This window comes from Erythrolamprus reginae, chromosome 2, assembly GCF_031021105.1.
Source record: "Erythrolamprus reginae isolate rEryReg1 chromosome 2, rEryReg1.hap1, whole genome shotgun sequence".
Lineage (NCBI taxonomy): Eukaryota > Metazoa > Chordata > Lepidosauria > Squamata > Dipsadidae > Erythrolamprus > Erythrolamprus reginae.
Window position 1 is genome coordinate 19352401 of NC_091951.1, and position 16735 is coordinate 19369135.

A 16735-nucleotide genomic window follows, 5' to 3' on the forward strand; every position below is an offset into this window, starting at 1 on the left:
TCTTTTTCTATTTTTTGTTATTCTATCAGCAATTCAGATTATTAAGGTATCTATAAAATGGCTATGGAGAATATACATAGTTTATATTAATATGTAGTCCTGTTGCACACTCACCCACTTTCTATTATGCTTTTAATTTTATGTAATCATCTTGTCTTTTGTATTTTCTTATGAAGGGGTCCCCAAACTTTTTACACAGGGGGCCAGTTCACTGTCCCTCAGACTGTTGGAGGGCGGGACTATAAAAAAAACCTGTGTCATTACACATTCAGCATCTGATTTTTCTATCTTCTCTTGTACCTCCTCCATTTTATTTTCCAGCTGTAAATTAACTTGTTCAATTTCTTGTATTTGTAACAGTATCCCTTGAAATGCTAAAACAATATCCTCCCTCATCGCCTCATGTTGATGTTGAATTGTAATGATGCAATATAGATCCATGGAAGGGGCTATTAGAATAAGAGGTCTGAGGGAAAATGAAGGAGAAGATTTAAGACAAACTTTTGCAGATGCCCTGGAGAAATTTCTAGATGATAAAGATGTTGACTGGGCTTGGAATATCGATAAAATTTACCGTGTGAATTCATGGATTGCTAGACAAAGGAAATTACCAAGAGATGTTGTCATATATTTTGTTACAAGAGGTACTAGAAACAGAGTTATACAACACTCATTTCAAAATAAACTTCAAGTTCTAGGGCAAGAAGTTGCTGTACTAAAAGAAATCCCTCCTAAGATATTAAAAGCAAGGAAGGACTATTCTTTTCTGGTCACTGAGTTAAAAATGCGACAAGTACAATATAGATGGGATGTCCCATATGGATTAATAGTCACATACAAGGGAGAAAGACATCATCTTAATACAGTGATGAAAGCAAGAGATTTTTATGAAAAAATTTTAAAGGTTCGTCAGGAACAAGCAATAGCACCAACGAAGGGGCAGGCACAAGAAGGAGCGATGGCTATACAAGAAGGATCAATACAACCATCAGAAGAGAGAATAGTTCTGGGTAAAACCCAGAAACAACTAAAACTACAAGACCAGAGGCAAACACGTGCAGCAGCAAGGCGTAGAGAGCAAGAGACCAAGCTACCCTTGATGACATATGCTCAAGTGGTGGATGGATCGAAAGCAGTGGGAGGAGCCAGATCTAAAACGACTCCAGCGGATCTGGAGGCAGTGCTCCAGAGGCTTTCGGGTGCCAAAGATGGCAATTAAATTTGTGACATGGAATGTTAATGGTTTAAATTCACCGCAAAAAAGAAGAAAAGTATTTCACCATCTGAGACAATTTAAAAATGATATAATATGCTTGCAAGAGACTCATATAAGATTTGAAGATCAAAAGTTTTTACAGAACGCAAAACTAGGGACACTATATATTGCATCGGCTTCGGAAAAAAAGAATGGAATTGTTGTATATGTAAGACCTGATCTTAAAGCTAAAGTGATTGAAGCTGATAATCTGGGCAGATATATAATAATTGACTTAACAATAGAGACAAAGAATTTTATGGTAGTAGGAATATACGCACCTAACCAACAGCAAGGAAAATTTTATGAGTTATTACATAAAAAATTAATAAATTTAGATAGTAAATCATATATAGTGATGGGAGATTGGAATGGAGTAATTGATGTTAAAATAGACAAGAAGGGCCCCTCCAAGAATATTCAAAATAAGGCTAAGCTCCCTAAATCGTTTTTTGATATGATGGACGATATAGAATTAAGAGATCTATGGAGAGAAAGGAATGACAGGGAATCAAAAAGAAGGTTTGGTAAAGGCTACTGGGTGTGAGATTGTGAAAAAAGTAAAATACCTGGGGGTTTATATTTCAGCAGAGAATGGAAAATTATATAAGTATAACTATGAAACTTTATGGTCCAAGATACAGATAGAGATGGATAAATGGAAAAAATCGCAATTATCATTGTTGGGTAGGATAGCGGTAATCAAAATGAATGTTTTACCTAAATTTTTGGTTTTGTTTCAAATGATTCCAATACTTAAAAATGAGTCAAAATTGTGGGAATGGCAGAGAGGAATTAATAAATATGTATGGCAAGGGAAAAAACCAAGAGTTAAAATGAAAATAATGCAGGATATAAGAGAAAGAGGTGGCCTAAAATTGCCTAATTTGAAATTGTATTATGATGCAACAGTTTTGGTAGCTATAAGTGATTGGGTAAACTTAACTAACGAAATGATATTGAATATAGAAGGGTATGAATTGTTATATGGCTGGCATGCATATTTGGTTTATAATCAAAAGGTGGATAGGACTTTCAAGAGCCATGTATTAAGGAATGCTCTGTTGCGTGTCTGGAGAAAATATCAAGGGATAATGGATTATAAAGTACCTATATGGGTGGTGCCCAGACACGCAATAGAGAATACTAGTATAGAACAAAGGCAAGATGTTGTAACATATAAGGAATTATTGGAATTAACTGATGGAGTATTACATTTAAAATCTTTGAATGACTTAAAAGAAGAAGGATTAGTGCAAACATGGTTTCAATATGCTCAGTTGAAGGATAGATGGCAAAAGGATCAAAGACTGGGTATGGAACAACAGGAAGGACAATTAATAAAACAAATTAAGGACCAAGGTCCAATGCATATAAAAAGAATATATAATATACTTATAGAAAAAGACTCTGAAATGGAATTAATTAAGGATTGTATGATAAAATGGTCACAGAATTTTGGGGAAACGATTACATTAGATACATGGGAGGAAATTTGGGTAAGAAATGTCAAATTCACGCAAGCTCAAAATTTGAGAGAAAATTTTTATAAAATGCTTTATAGATGGCACTTGGATCCTAAGAAGTTGGCTACTATGTATCCGGATATACAGCCTAAATGCTGGCGGTGTGATTGTATGGACGCTACTTACTTTCATGTGTGGTGGACATGTGTAAAAGTAAAAGCATTTTGGATAAAAATATGGTGGATTATACAAAATGTTCTTAAGAAAAAATTGAAGTTTACACCACAGTTGTTCTTACTAGGTATTACCACAGACTGTACAAGTATAGAGACTAAATTGATACTGAATCTAATAACAGCAGCGAGACTCTTGATTGCCCAATATTGGAAGAAGGAAGAGTTACCCACAATTCAAGAATGGACAATAAAGGTCATGAATCTAGCAGAGATGGCGAAGATATCGGCCTACATGAAGGATCACTCGAATGAAAAATACATATTGGACTGGAAAAAATGGATTGATTATATTCAAATGAAATATCAGTCTAAAAAATTTCAAATAGCATATGAATAGTTTAGGATTTTTATTAGTATAAAGAGTCTAAACGGGTTTGGGTGTGAAGGTAATAGAGTCAGGGAGGATAATAGATAATATAGAATTTAAGTACGTATGATGTTGATCTTAAGGGATTTGATAATTTGATTTCACTCTGGGAAGTTCGAGGGAGGGGGGGAGGTTGGGGGAGGTTGGGAGGGTTGGGCGAGGGGGAGGGAAAGAGATTAGTATAATTGTTATGGGGGGAAACTTTTATGTATGTTTTTTTTCTTTTCTTTTCTTTTTTTGACTTATTTTATATTTCTTATATAACTATGAGTGGTTTGTAAAATGAGAAATAATGTTTGCAAAGTTTCCTATTATTTCAGTTGGTATAATTGTGACAAAAACTAATAAAACTTCTTTTCAAAAAAAACAAAAAACAAAAAAAACCCTGCGGTTTTCTTAATGCCGCCGCCTTGAGGGAGGAGGAGGAGGTGAAGTGGAGCAAGTCCCCAACTCCTTGCCGAGTTTTCTCTTTCTTTCTCTCTCTCCTCCTTCCTCTCCTTTTTTTCTCTCTCTCTCTTTCTCTCTCTCTCACTCTCTTTCTCTCTCACTTTCTTTGTATCTCTCCCTCTTCCTTTCTCTCTCTTTCTCTATTCCTTTCTTTCTCTCTCTTTCTCTCTGTCCATCTTTCTCTGTTGCTTTCTTTCGCTCTCACTCATTCTCTTTCTCTCTCCCTCTTCCTTTCTCTCTCTCTCTCTCTCTCCCTCTTTCTCTCTCTCTTGCTTTCTTTCTCTGTCCCTCCTTCTCTCTCTTGCTTTCTTTCTCTCTATCTCTTGATTTCTTCCTCTCTCTCACTCACTCTATCTCTCCCTCTCCCTCTCTATCTCTCCCTTTCTTTCTCTCTCTCTCTGTCCCTCTCTCTCTTTTCTTTCTCTCTCACTCTTTCTCTTGTTTTCTTTCTCTCTCTCTCTCTCACTATTTCTCTCTTTCTCTCTTTCTTTCTTTCTCTCTGTCCCTCTCACTTGGTTTTTTCTCTCTCTCACTCACTATCTCTCCCTCTCCCTCTCTCCCTCTCTATCTCTCCCTTTCTTTCTTTCTTTCTTTCTCTCTCTCTCTCTGTCCCTCTCTCTCTTTCTTTCTTTCTTTCTTTCTCTCTTTCTTTCTCTCTGTCCCTCTCACTTGATTTTTTTCTCTCTCACACTCTTTCTCTCTTGCTTTCCTTCTCTCTCTTGTTCTCTCTATTGCTATCTCTATTTCTCTCCCCCTCTCTTGCTCTACCTTTTTCTCACTTTCTCTCTCCTTTCTTTCTATCTTGCTTTCTGTCTGTTGATCTCTCTCACACGCACTCTTTCTCTCTCTCTCTTGTTCTCTCTTTCTCTTTTCCGGGGGGGGGGCAGGGAGGCATGGCACTGGCACATCCACAACGGGCATGGGCGGGGGCAGCCACATCTCCCTTCTCCCACTGCCTATGTCTACCTCCGGCGCCTCCTGTCAAGTCGGCGGCCGGCACTGCAGGTTTCTCGGCTGGGAGCTGCCACTTCCCTCCAGGCAGCCCATCCAGGCGGCCGTAGAAAGTGCAAGAGGGGAGTGGCAGCTCCCACCCGAGGAACCTGCAGTGACGGCCACCAGCAGTAGATATAGGTGGGAGAAGGAAAGGCAGCTGCTCCCCCCCACCACAGATGGGCATGTGCTGAGCATCTTAGTTGTGGCCTCTCCGCCCCCATCCACCAGCCAACCCGCCTGGCGTGGAGCGAGAAATCTTGGCACCAGCATTTGCGGGGGCGGGCGCAGGCGCGGCTCTTTCTTTCACCCACCGCCGTCGCCTCCAGCCAAGCCGGCAGCAGTTGCCCCAAGTTCCTCGGGTGGGTTCTGCCACTTTCTAATAATCTCTGCACTTTCTACGGCCGCCTGGCTGGGCTGCCCAGAGGGAGTGGCAGCTCCCACCCAAGGAACCTGCAGCGATGGCTGCCGGCGGGAGAAGGAAAGGGAGCCGCGGCCGCCCCCACCCGCCGCAGATGGGTGGGTGCCGAGCCTCTCGGTTGTGGCCTCTCCACCCCCATCCCCCTGCCAGCCCACAAGGGGATGGGGAGTGCGCACGCACGCGCAACATTCAGAATAAGAAAAACCTTTGCCATTCAAAAAAAGAAAAACTTTAGCCAGCCTCGCACTTTCGTCGCTCCCCATCCCCAACTCCAATGCCCCGCTCAATGTAAAATCTCGTGTTCTGCAGTGGGCGGATAAATTGCCTCAGCGGGCCGCATCCGGCCCCCGGGCCATAGTTTGGGGACCGCTGGTCTTATGTATTTACTTATGTAAATAAAATTTTAAAAAATAAAAAATATTAAAAACCCTGCCTAATGTTAAGACTAGGACCTGTTTTTGATTTACTTTTCCATTAGATTCTTCAACACACAAGCACATAATAGATTTAAACTAAATGTCCACCGCACCAAACTAGACTGCAAAAAATATGACTTCAGCAATCAACGCCTGGAATGCTCTACCTGACTCTGTGGTTTCTACTCCAAATCTCCAAACCTTTAAACTTAGATTACCTACAATTAGCCTCTTCCTCTTTCTAAGAGGTTTGTAGGGGGTGTGCATGAGCGCATCATTGTGCCTTCCATCCCTGTCCTAATGTTCTATTGTCTTCTATCATTATTTTTATCATTACCTATCTAATGTTTATTTGTAAATTATCATTACCTACCTAATGTTTATTTGTAAATTACTATCCTATAATTGTTTGACAAATAAATAAAATTTAAAAAAATAAAAATAAAAAAATAAAACAAACTACTATCCTATACATGTTTGACAAATAAAATAAATAAATAAATAAACAAACAAATAAAATATTTTCATATATTAATCAGAGATGGTATTAATCTGGTTCACACCGGTTTGACCAAACTGTTTTTAACTTTTTGCCCAGTTTGGTAATCTGGCTGATTGCACCACTTCCCCTGCCTCTCCCGGCCCAACTGGTTCCACCCCTCCCAGATCCAGCTTTGCCTGCTTGCTCTGAGTACAAGGCAACCGACCCTGCCTAATGTTAAGAATAGGATCTGTTTGTAATTTACTTTTTTATTAGATCACCATATACTAATCCCGAATTGAAAGTGATTTTAAAATTGGTCATGCAAAAGTAAAATCTAATTTCCCCTAGAAATATCAATTTTGGAATGGTATTTGAGACAAAGGGACTGGAAATAGATAATTATCCACTCTGTCTTTGGGTAAATATGAAATAGGTTAAGGGGTGGATAGAAATTGAAGTCCAAGTAGAATTGGGCGGCATATAAATTTTACAAAAAAACAAACAAACACACAATAAATGAATAAATAAATAAATAAATAATAAACAAATATGTTTTTTCCCTTTACACTCACCCTTCTGTATTCATGTAAGACACCAAGTACCTTTATACTTTAAAATGTCATTGTTTATTATACAGACAGCTGGCTATGTGATGTCTCCCTCGGACAACTCCCCAGATTCTTCCTTAGAGGTCAGCTCAAGGGAGGATGAGCTCATTCCTGCCATATCAGGAACTGGTTAATTAATGGCTCTAAACAGCTGGCCAAAAGAGTTTTAGAGGAAGCTTCAGCTGGTGAAAGCTTGCAGATGATCAGGGAAGAGGAAGAGGAAATTCTTTCTCTAGTACAGCGTTTCCCAACCGGTGTGCCACGGCACACTAGTGTGCCGCGAGACATGGTCAGGTGTGCCGCGAAGCTCCTAGGGAAGCTCCAGCTGGGCGGGGCGCTGCCGGTGCCGGTGCCTCCGACTAGAGCTCCCACTCGCAGCTGTCCCCTGGCTCCTGCCCAATGCCGCTGTTTCCGGCGCTCTCCTTCTGGGCCCCAAAGAAGGAAGGCAGGAAAAAGGAGAGCTTCATTCTTTGTGCCTCCTTTTTCCCGCCTTCCTTCTTTGGGGCCCAGCAGGAGAGCACTGGAAACAGAGGCATTGGGCAGGAGCCGAGGGACAGCTGCGAGTGGGAGCTTCAGGTCAGAGGCACCGGCAGCGCCCCACCCAGCTGGAGCCTCCCTGGCGTCGGCGGCAAGTGTCCTTTGGGGCCCGGCGGGAGGGCACTGGCTGTGGGAGTGGGAGGGTGCCGGCTGCAGCAGCCCCAGGCAGTCGCGGGGAGATGGCGGCGGCAAGAGGGAGCTCCAGGGTGGAGGCACTGACGGTGGCGGTTGGACGCGCTGCTGGAGACGTACATGCTGGTGCTGCAGGGCTGGCACTGACTCTCTGGCTGGGCCAGAGGTGCCAGCCCCACGCCCATGCCCAACGCAGTGCCAGCATATATGGCATCCAGCAGCACGTCCAGCTGCTGCCATCAGGGCTCCCGCTCGCAGTCAGCCGCTCTGCCTCCACCCTTGGCTACTGCCTGATGCCGCTGTTGTCGGCATGGGAGAGAGAGAGAGAGAAAGAAAGAAAGAGAGACATAGCAAGAGAGGCAGAGAGAGAGAGAAAGAAAGAGAGAGAGATAGCAAGAGAGAGAGAAAGAAAGAAAGACATAGCAAGAGAGACAGAGAGAGAGAGAAAGAAAGAGAGATAGCAAGAGAGAGAGAGAGAGAGAAAGACATAGCAAGAGAGACAGAGAGAGAGAAAGAATGCCAGATAGCAAGAGAGAGAGAGAGAGAGAAAGAGAGACATAGCAAGAGAGAGAGAGAGAGAGATAGCAAGAGAGAGAGAGAGAGAGAGAGAGAGAGAAAGACATAGCAAGAGATACAGAGAAAAAAAGAGAGAAAGATAGCAAGAGAGACAAACAGAGAGAGAGAAAGAAAGGGAGACATAGCAAGACAGGCAGAGAGAGAGAGTGAGAAAGAAAGCAAGATAGCAAGAGAGACAGAGAGAGAAAGAGAGACAGAGAGAGAGAGAGAGAAAGAAAGAAAGAGAGACATAGCAAGAGAGGCAGAGAGAGAGAAAGAGAGAGAAAGAAAGAGATAGCAAGAGAGACACAGGGAGAGAGAGAGAGAGCAAGAGAGAGAAAAAAAGCAAGAGAGAGCAAGAGAGGGGGAAGGAGGGAAAGAAAGACATAGAGGGAGGGAAGGAGGGAGAGAGAAAGAGAGCAAAAGAGAGAGGAAGAAAGAAAGAGGGATGGAGAGAGAGAAAGAAGGGAAGAAGGAAGAGAGAGAAAGAGGGAGGGAGAAATAGAGCGAAAGGGAGGAAGAGAGAGATTTTTTTGTCCAAACTTCCCCCCCCCCAATGTTCCCCAGGATTTTGAAAATATGAATAATGTGCCGCGGCTCAAAAAAGGTTGGGAAACACTGCTCTAGTAAACCCAAGAGCACGCAGGGCAGAGAAAAGACAACAGCAAGAGAGATCTACCGGATTACTTAGGAGAAGACCCCACTTGTCTTTTTAAAACGTTTTATATTTTTTCTCCACAATTTCCATTTTTATGTCAACACATATATCTTAAAATGTCAATTAGATACATATTGATGTGTTTTTATTCAATCAAACGTCAATATCCTGTTTCACACCTATTTTATCTTGTTCATCAGACTGTTTTCCTTCATTCCATTACACTCGCCTCCTTCTATCTCCATCTCCTCCGTCTATCTTATTATTCCTTCCCTCTCCCCTCCTACTTCTCTCCACTCCTTCTTCCCCCCTTTCACCTTTCTATCTCTTCTTTCTCTCTCTTTGCTCTCCCTGAGTACTTCTTACCTTGTTCATCTCATATTTACCAGACTGATTATATATGCCATACATTTTTAATTTAATGGTGCCTCTCCTATAAACCTTATACTTCTATCTTTTCTGTCTATATAACTCTTTGCTCTTTACTTTTTTTATCGCCTGAGTCTACCACTAATGATGCAGTCTCCTAAAGGATTGGTTTGCCTTCACTTTTAATTTCTCTTTGAAGTAAAGTGTTAAAAAGCTCAAGCACTTCACTGGCCCATAGATCACATGTTTCCTTTAAAGTAGTCACCTTGCGTACCATTAATTAGTTTTCAAGGTTTTGTTTTTCAACTGATTAGCAAACAAGGCATGGTTTTCCCACACCAGAGATTCTTTGTAATTAACTTCATAGTCATTAAATCACTTTCACAAAGCATTTATAAAGTTTTCCAAAAACAACTCGAAAATCACCTCTTTGTTGTTTATTACAAAAGATTACAAAAAAATAAAGATTTCACAAAGTTGGAAACATTTGATTTTCTTTCCTTTAAAATGAACTGAAGAGGATCCCATCCACTGATCGATAAACTTGTTTCAAACATTTATTTTATTTATTTATTTTATTTATTAGATTTGTATGCCGCCCGTCTCCGAAGACTCGGGGCGGCTCACAACAGTAATAAAAACAATATAGCAGTAGAACTGCTGTCTGTTTATTTGCTTATCTGTGTCTGCTTATTTGCTTATTCAGTCAATCTGTCCTGTCCTATATCATAATAAAATATCATTTCTTATATTGTCCTTCCCTAATTTCATGACAATTTCAAATATTAATTAATTTATTTTACACTTTGATGGTTATCTTTTTCCCCACACAAGATCAGCTGTGCCTTTGAAGCTGATTAGCAGCTCCACGAAGCCAAGCCTGAGCAAAGCAAACACGCATGGGCACACACTGACAACCACCGAACTAATATGCTGAAGCTGAACAGGCGAAGGATGCTGGTAGGATGAGGTGGAATTTCTCCCCCCCTTGTTTTCCTCCCCCAAAACCAAGGTGCATCTTATCCTCTGATGCATCTCGTACTCCGAAAAATACGGTAACCTTGTCAAAACAAGCAGACAAACTCAATAATAACTGCAATAAGTAAATAATGTTATGAGTCTGAGAAACTATTTCATGATCAGATACTGACTTTTATCATTAAATGTCCCTTAGTATTTAGATCTGGTCTCAGGATGATAATGTAGCACTTGGGGAAGAAGATGCAGCCCAGCAGCCCAGCACCAGAAGCCAAGATGGAGAAAACCTGCACGGCCACCATGTATTTCCCTTTGGTGCTCAAGTAGGTGGGCAGGAAGGAGATCCAGACGCTGCAGAAGACCAGCATGCTGAAGGTGATCAGTTTGGCTTCATTGAATGCCCCAGGCAGGTTCCTGGCCAGGAAAGCCACTGTGAAACAAATGGCAGCAAGGAAACCCATGTAGCTCAGAACAACATAAAACATGGCAACAGAGGCTTCATTGCACTGAAGAATGATCTCTCCAGGCTGGGAATGCATGTCAGAGTCAAGAAATGGAGGAGAAACTCCCAGCCAGATTGCACAAATTACAATTTTTCCAGCAGAACCAGAAAGGATGATGGTGTTAGCCAAGCTCTTCCCTAACCATCTCCTCACTCTGTTCCCTGGTTTTGTGGCCAGGAAGGCCAGCACTACCATGATTGTTTTGGCTAACACACAAGACACAGCTACTGAAAAGATGATGCTGAACATTGTTTGTCGGAGAAGGCAGGTGACTTTCCTTGGTTGGCCAATGAAGAAAAAGGAGGACAGGAAGCAGAGCAAGAGGGAAACCAGGAGGATGTAGGACAGGTCACGGTTGTTAGCTTTGACAATGGGGGTTTCTAGGTATTTAAGGAATATGACTAAAACAAGGCCTGTTGTTAGAAACATGAATACAGCAAAGGAGACCAGGATGATACCCAGATGTTCTTTATAGGACAGGAAAGTTATTCTTTTGGGAATACATTGGATTCTGTCATCAGTTGGATATTTATCATCTGGGCACTTGGTGCATTTTTCAGTATCTGGGAAAACAGTAAGTAATATTATTTTTATAGTCTCTCCTTTCACATTAAAGAAAAACTTTCTTTAGATGAAAGCTCATAGTGAAAGACAAGAAAACCATAGTAATTGGTAAGCTGAAATATAGATATAGATATAAAAAATTTTTTTTTCTGGTTGCCCATCTTAAAACAGTAGACAGATTACAGTTAAATTTTTAAAAAGACACCATATGTGATTTACTTTGTTGAAATCAATTTATCACAATGCCTGGAAGAACAACCTCCAGATGATTGGGGGAGGGCTGTTGGGTTTCAATGGGCAGGGTGTTCAATAGGGCAGGAGATGAAAGAAAAAAGGCAGCCCTTTGAGGTTCCACACCGTGGCAGTGTTTTAGGGAACAGACCTGCATACCTGTATATTGTATGCATGTACTGTAGGTCTGACTATACTGTCTTTAAAAGAGTGGCCTTTATTGTCCAAATGCAGATGGATTGCTGAATCTTGTCCCGATAGGTTTGTTCTTCTATGTTGTGCTATGCATTTGTGAAATGTTTGTTTTTTTCTGCAAAGTACAGGTCTGCACATGTCTCACTGCATTGTACTGCGTATATACCACATTGCTCAATTTATTTATTTGTTTGTTTGTTTGTTTATTAGAATTGAAGGGGACCCTGCAAATCATCAAATCCAACCCCTCTGCTCAAGCAGGAAATCCTACAGCTCCCTAGCCAGATGGCAATCCAATCTCCTCTTTAAAATGTCCAGATTTGGGGCATTCACAGCCTCCGCTGGCTGGCCGTTCCACTGGTTGATTGCTCTGACCAACAGGAAGTTCTTCCTTATTTCCTGGTTGAATCTCTCCTTGGTGAGCTTCCATTCATTGTTCCTCGTCTGGCCTTGTGGTGCCCTCGAAAATAGTGTGACACCCTCCCCTCTGGGGCAACCCCTCAAGTACCTGTATGCTGCTGTCATGTCCCCCCTGGCCCTTCTTTTCATTAGACTACCCATGCCCAGTTCCAGCAATCTCTCTTCATATGTCTTGGTTTCTAGTCCCCTTATCATTTTGGTTGCTCTTTTCTGCACTTTTTCCAGAGTTTCTATGTCTCTTCTGAAGTGTGGTGACCAGAACTGAATGCAATACTCCAAGTATGGTCTGACTATGATATTATAGAGTGGTATTAATACCTCCCTAGTCTTGGAGTGTATCCCACTATTAATGCAGCTTAAGATTGTGTTGGCTGTTTTTTGCCGTTGCTGCACATTGCTGGATCATATTTAGTTGTTTATCCACCAAGACTCCAAGATCTCTTTCACAGTCACTACTGCTAAATGAGACTCCTCCCAGTCTGTATGCTGTCTAGGGTATTTTTAAAAATCTAGATGAAGGACTTTACTTTTCTTGAAGTTGAACATCATTTTGTTAGTTTGGGCCCACAGTGTTAAGCTATCTAAGTCCTTCTGTATTTTGAGCCTATCCTCTAGGGCAGTAATTTTCAACCTTTTTTGAGCCGCGGCACATTTTTTACATTTACAAAATCCTGGGGCACACCACCAACCAAAATGACACAAAATGACACCCTAAGACACTCTCCTCTCTTTTTCCATCCCTGTCTCCTCCCCACCCTTGTGTGTGTGTGTGTGTGTGTGTGTGTATACACACTCTTGAACCATTTCCAAAAACAGGTGAGGGCTGGGGTTTTTTCTCTCTTATTCTTTGGGTGCTTTTTATCATATGCTTTAAATCAAGAGTCACTTCTCTCTCTCTTTTGTTTCTCTCTCTTTCCTCTCATTCTCTGTCTCAATCATTTTCTCATTTCTCTTTTTTCCTCCCCTTTTTGCTCATTTCTCTCTCTCTCCCTTCCTCACCGTTTCTCTCTCTCTCTCTCTCTCTTGCTTTCTTTCTCTCTCTCTCCTCTTGCCTTCTTTCTCACTCTTGCTTTCTCTCTGTTTCTCTCTTTTCTTTTTCTTGCTTTCTTTCTCTCTCTCTTTCTCACTCTCACTCTCTCAGCAAAAAGTTGCGAGACCGGAACCTGAGCTTTCTTCTTCACGGCACACCTGACCATGTCTCGCGGCACACTAGTGTGCCACGGCACACTGGTTGAAAAACACTGCTCTAGGGTGTTGGCTACCCCCACCAGCTTGGTATCGTCTGCAAATTTGATTAGTTCCCCCTATATTCCATCATCTAGGTCATTTGTGTCTGGGTATTTTATCCTTGGAGTAGACAAGCTTCTTGGGAACCCTGAAGCCTCCAACATGGCCACTTCTGGGTCTAAGGTGCACTACTTGGAATACTAGCTCTTCTGGCTTAGTGTAGTTTTTGATTTAAAGTGTGGATGTATATTTTTGGATTTAATCCATGGGTGAAATCCAGCAGAGTCTGACATGTCCTGAAGAACCAATAGCAGAAATTTTGAGTAGCTTGGAAAATTGGAAAATTGGGGTGGAAATGGAGAATTTGCAATATTTCCCCTTGCCATTCCCACCATCCATGTCCACAGAAGCAGCAGCAAAAAAATATTGGATTTCACCACTGGTTTAAAGTGTGGATATATATTGTGTTGATTGAAAATCGTCCTGAGATCTTCAGATATTTCTGTAACCTATGGATTGACAATGTTGCTTTCTTTGTTGCTCTCTTCCTTGCCTGTTATGGAGGAGCTCCTGCTGGGTTTTTTTGGATTTGATGAAGGGCCAGTTCAGATAGTCATATATTCTGAAGGTCTCCTTGATGTGTTTTAGGGTTCCCCCCCTCTCTTTGCTGGTAGGGAATCTTTAATCCTGGTGCTGTTCTAATAATTTCTATTCTGTGCTTCAGTGGGTAGTGAGAATCAAAATGTAAATATTGATCACTGTATGTGGGTTTTCTGTAAATTTCAATATTGAGTCTTTTGTTTTTTCTTGTTCCTTGAGCCCTGAAACTCTGGTCCTCCCAAATAAATCTTTCTGATATGTGGCTCTATGGTTTTAATAAATATTGAGTGAGTGAGAGAGTGAGTGAGTGAGTGAGAGAGTGAGTGAGTGAGTGAGTGACTGACTGACTGACTGACTGACTGACGGACTGACTGGCTGGCTGACTGATTGGGTTTTGGAGTTTTTTGCCTGCAAGATAAAATTGATTTGGAAGAGCAAGACTCATTGACCTGAAACCAATCTTCAAGTTTCGAAGAATTTAGATGGTAAACACAGAGGGAAACATCCAATCTGACAAGTAGTAAAAATACTTCTTTTAGCAGAATTCATCTTGCCCAATCCACTACTTTCTTCCATCTCTTCCTGCCTTATTCTTCAATATTTTATTCCTTACTATTTATTCCTTATTTATGGAATAAATTGAACTTATTAAAAATAGAAATGAAGAAGAAAATAGTCAAGTTCACATATGACTTTTAACATGCACTTTGATTTAGTTGAAGTTCGGGTTGAATCCAATGCCTTTTTCTCTGGTATCACTCACCTTCCTGTGTTGAGATGGTCCCTTCTGGACAAGCAATACAATCATAGCAGCAGATTGGTTCTTCCTTCCGACCCCGTTTTACAAATCCAGGGTGACAATTGTCCACACATTTGGATTGAGGCAGAGACTAAGCAGGAAAAAAAATCCATTCCAAAATATCTGCCAATTTGTACTCATTAAGTTTATTAAAATTTTAAAAAACTGTGCATAGGAAATAAATCTCTGAGCAATAGATCAGGAAAAGGTTTCTTCTGAACAACATAAAGTATTTAAAAGCTACTCCCCTTTGAAAATACTCCAAATACTTGTTCCAGTTAAGATACATTTTCAATACAGCTTTCACGCTGGTGAAATAAGACTATTTATATATGTATGTATGTATGTACGTACGTACATACGTACGTATGTACGTACGTACGTACGTATGCATTTATTTATTGGATTTACTGCCTAGTTTCAAGAATTATAGTGATGTGAAATCATGACATGTCACTTAAAAAGGGTATGCCAGGCTTCTTTTACTGCAGCACATGGGACATGGATTTGATTCCTGTGTGGGAAAGGAATATTTCTAAGACCCAGTTAGGTATTCAAGACACGGTCCTTTCTATTGAAGAATTATACTTTTGTTGTTAGTCGCTACTTTTGTGCAACTCTTTGAGTTCTCAAGAACCATAGCACTCCAAAAAACCCTGCCCTCTACTCTCTCCCAAAATTAGAACTACAATTAGATGACATGGAAAGGCAAACCAATATTTATTTATGACTTAATTTTGGAGAATTCTTTGTTTCAATGGAAGACTAAATGTAGATGACAATCAAGATAAGCAGTTGCATTCAAGGGCTTTTAGGATGGCTTAGAAGACAGAAAGAAAATCTAAGTAGCAATTCATTATGAACTAACCCTCATTATTTCAATCGTCAAAAAGGACTTTTGGGATGAGGGCCAAAGGCAACATTCAATCCTTCATTTTTCTAGTTTAAGGCATTATCTCATATTGGACAAGTCATTGTGGTTCCATTTTGACTGAACACCTTGGATCACCTTCCTTTCAGCAGGAGGCCTATCCCAGTGGTGAAACAGAGGCATAAATAACTCTGGCCAGATATATCCGAGCCTGCTCTTTTAGGGGTCACTAACACCAACTATAGAGACGGAAAGGTTCTCAGTATTTTCAGTCACCTTGTTAAGCACCTTTAACTGTAAAAGAGCATCCTGATTGATAATAAGCTTTTGTCTTTCAAAACTCCCCAGTTGCTCTTTGATGGGATCTTTCTTGAGGAAAAGCAACCAACTTATGATATTCAGATCTGCTTCTACATTTCCACTTTGGTCGAAATATATTTTCTCCCAGGAAATATTGCAAAATTCATTCTTCTCCAGGAAGGGATGGAACTAGAATTGAAACACCCAGGAATTTTGAAAGCAACTTGAAACATCCTAAAAGGGGGAGCAATTTTAAAGCTCAACCAGTGAACAAGAAATATTCATTCCTCCCTTCACTATTTCCCTAGCACTTAGACTTCATACAACTTAACAGTACTTTTACAAGTCTCTCTAAGCGTTTTGTAGAATCAGCATATTGCCCCCAACAATCTGGCTTCTCATTTTACCAATCTTGGAAGGATAGAAGGCTGAGTCAATCTTGAGCTGGTCAGGATCAAACTCCTGGAAGTGAACACTGAGTTAGCCAGCAATACTTGCATTGTAACCATTGTACCACCATGGCTAAAAGAAAAGACTGAGCCGCCATCAGTATGAAAAACTTTAATTGGATTCCTGCAATGAGGAGAAGTTAGGTTAAATGCTCACAGGTTTAGCTGAAATATAGGAATATGAATTCTATCATTCTAATTACAAACCCATAATTATAGGAATTTATTTAAAATGTATTCATTTTAAATAAATTTATAATGCAGTGTTTAATATCAACATATGGTTGTCATAGTGCCTGCACTTTGGAACATAATCTTGTGAACTATATTTGGCCTCAGTTTGGCCAGCTTGGTGATTTGAAGAACAAGTAAGTTTAAATGGTTCCCCTAAATGGCCACTATTTTTTTTCTAAATAGGAACTATGGTATGTTTGGGAGTATCTTCCCCACCCCAAAACAGGCTGAAAATTTGGGTGCATCTTATATTTTGAATGTAGGGGGTTTTTTTTAAAAAAAAAATCCCCAGCCCTAATGTGGTGCTAACGATCTTCGTGGCTTGCAGGATTTTTTCATTGCTACCCGGAAGAAGTTTCTTTCCAGCCCTTTGAGGGCTTGTTTTCATTGCTATTCCCTCCAAATAAGTTTTTTTCAGCCCTA

At 40.7% G+C, this 16735-nt stretch overlaps 1 protein-coding gene across 1 annotated transcript in view; it reads right to left on the bottom strand.

Moving 5' to 3' along the window:
* The window catches only part of LOC139163206 (vomeronasal type-2 receptor 26-like), a 41292-nt gene that overhangs the window by 19084 nt on the left and 5473 nt on the right, over window positions 1-16735 (bottom strand). The window contains exons 4-5 of the mRNA XM_070744167.1: window positions 10093-10349; window positions 7448-7592 (exon numbers count right to left, since the gene is read on the bottom strand). Coding sequence (XP_070600268.1) covers window positions 7448-7592; window positions 10093-10349 — 402 coding nt within the window. The remainder of the gene's footprint in view (window positions 1-7447; window positions 7593-10092; window positions 10350-16735) is intronic.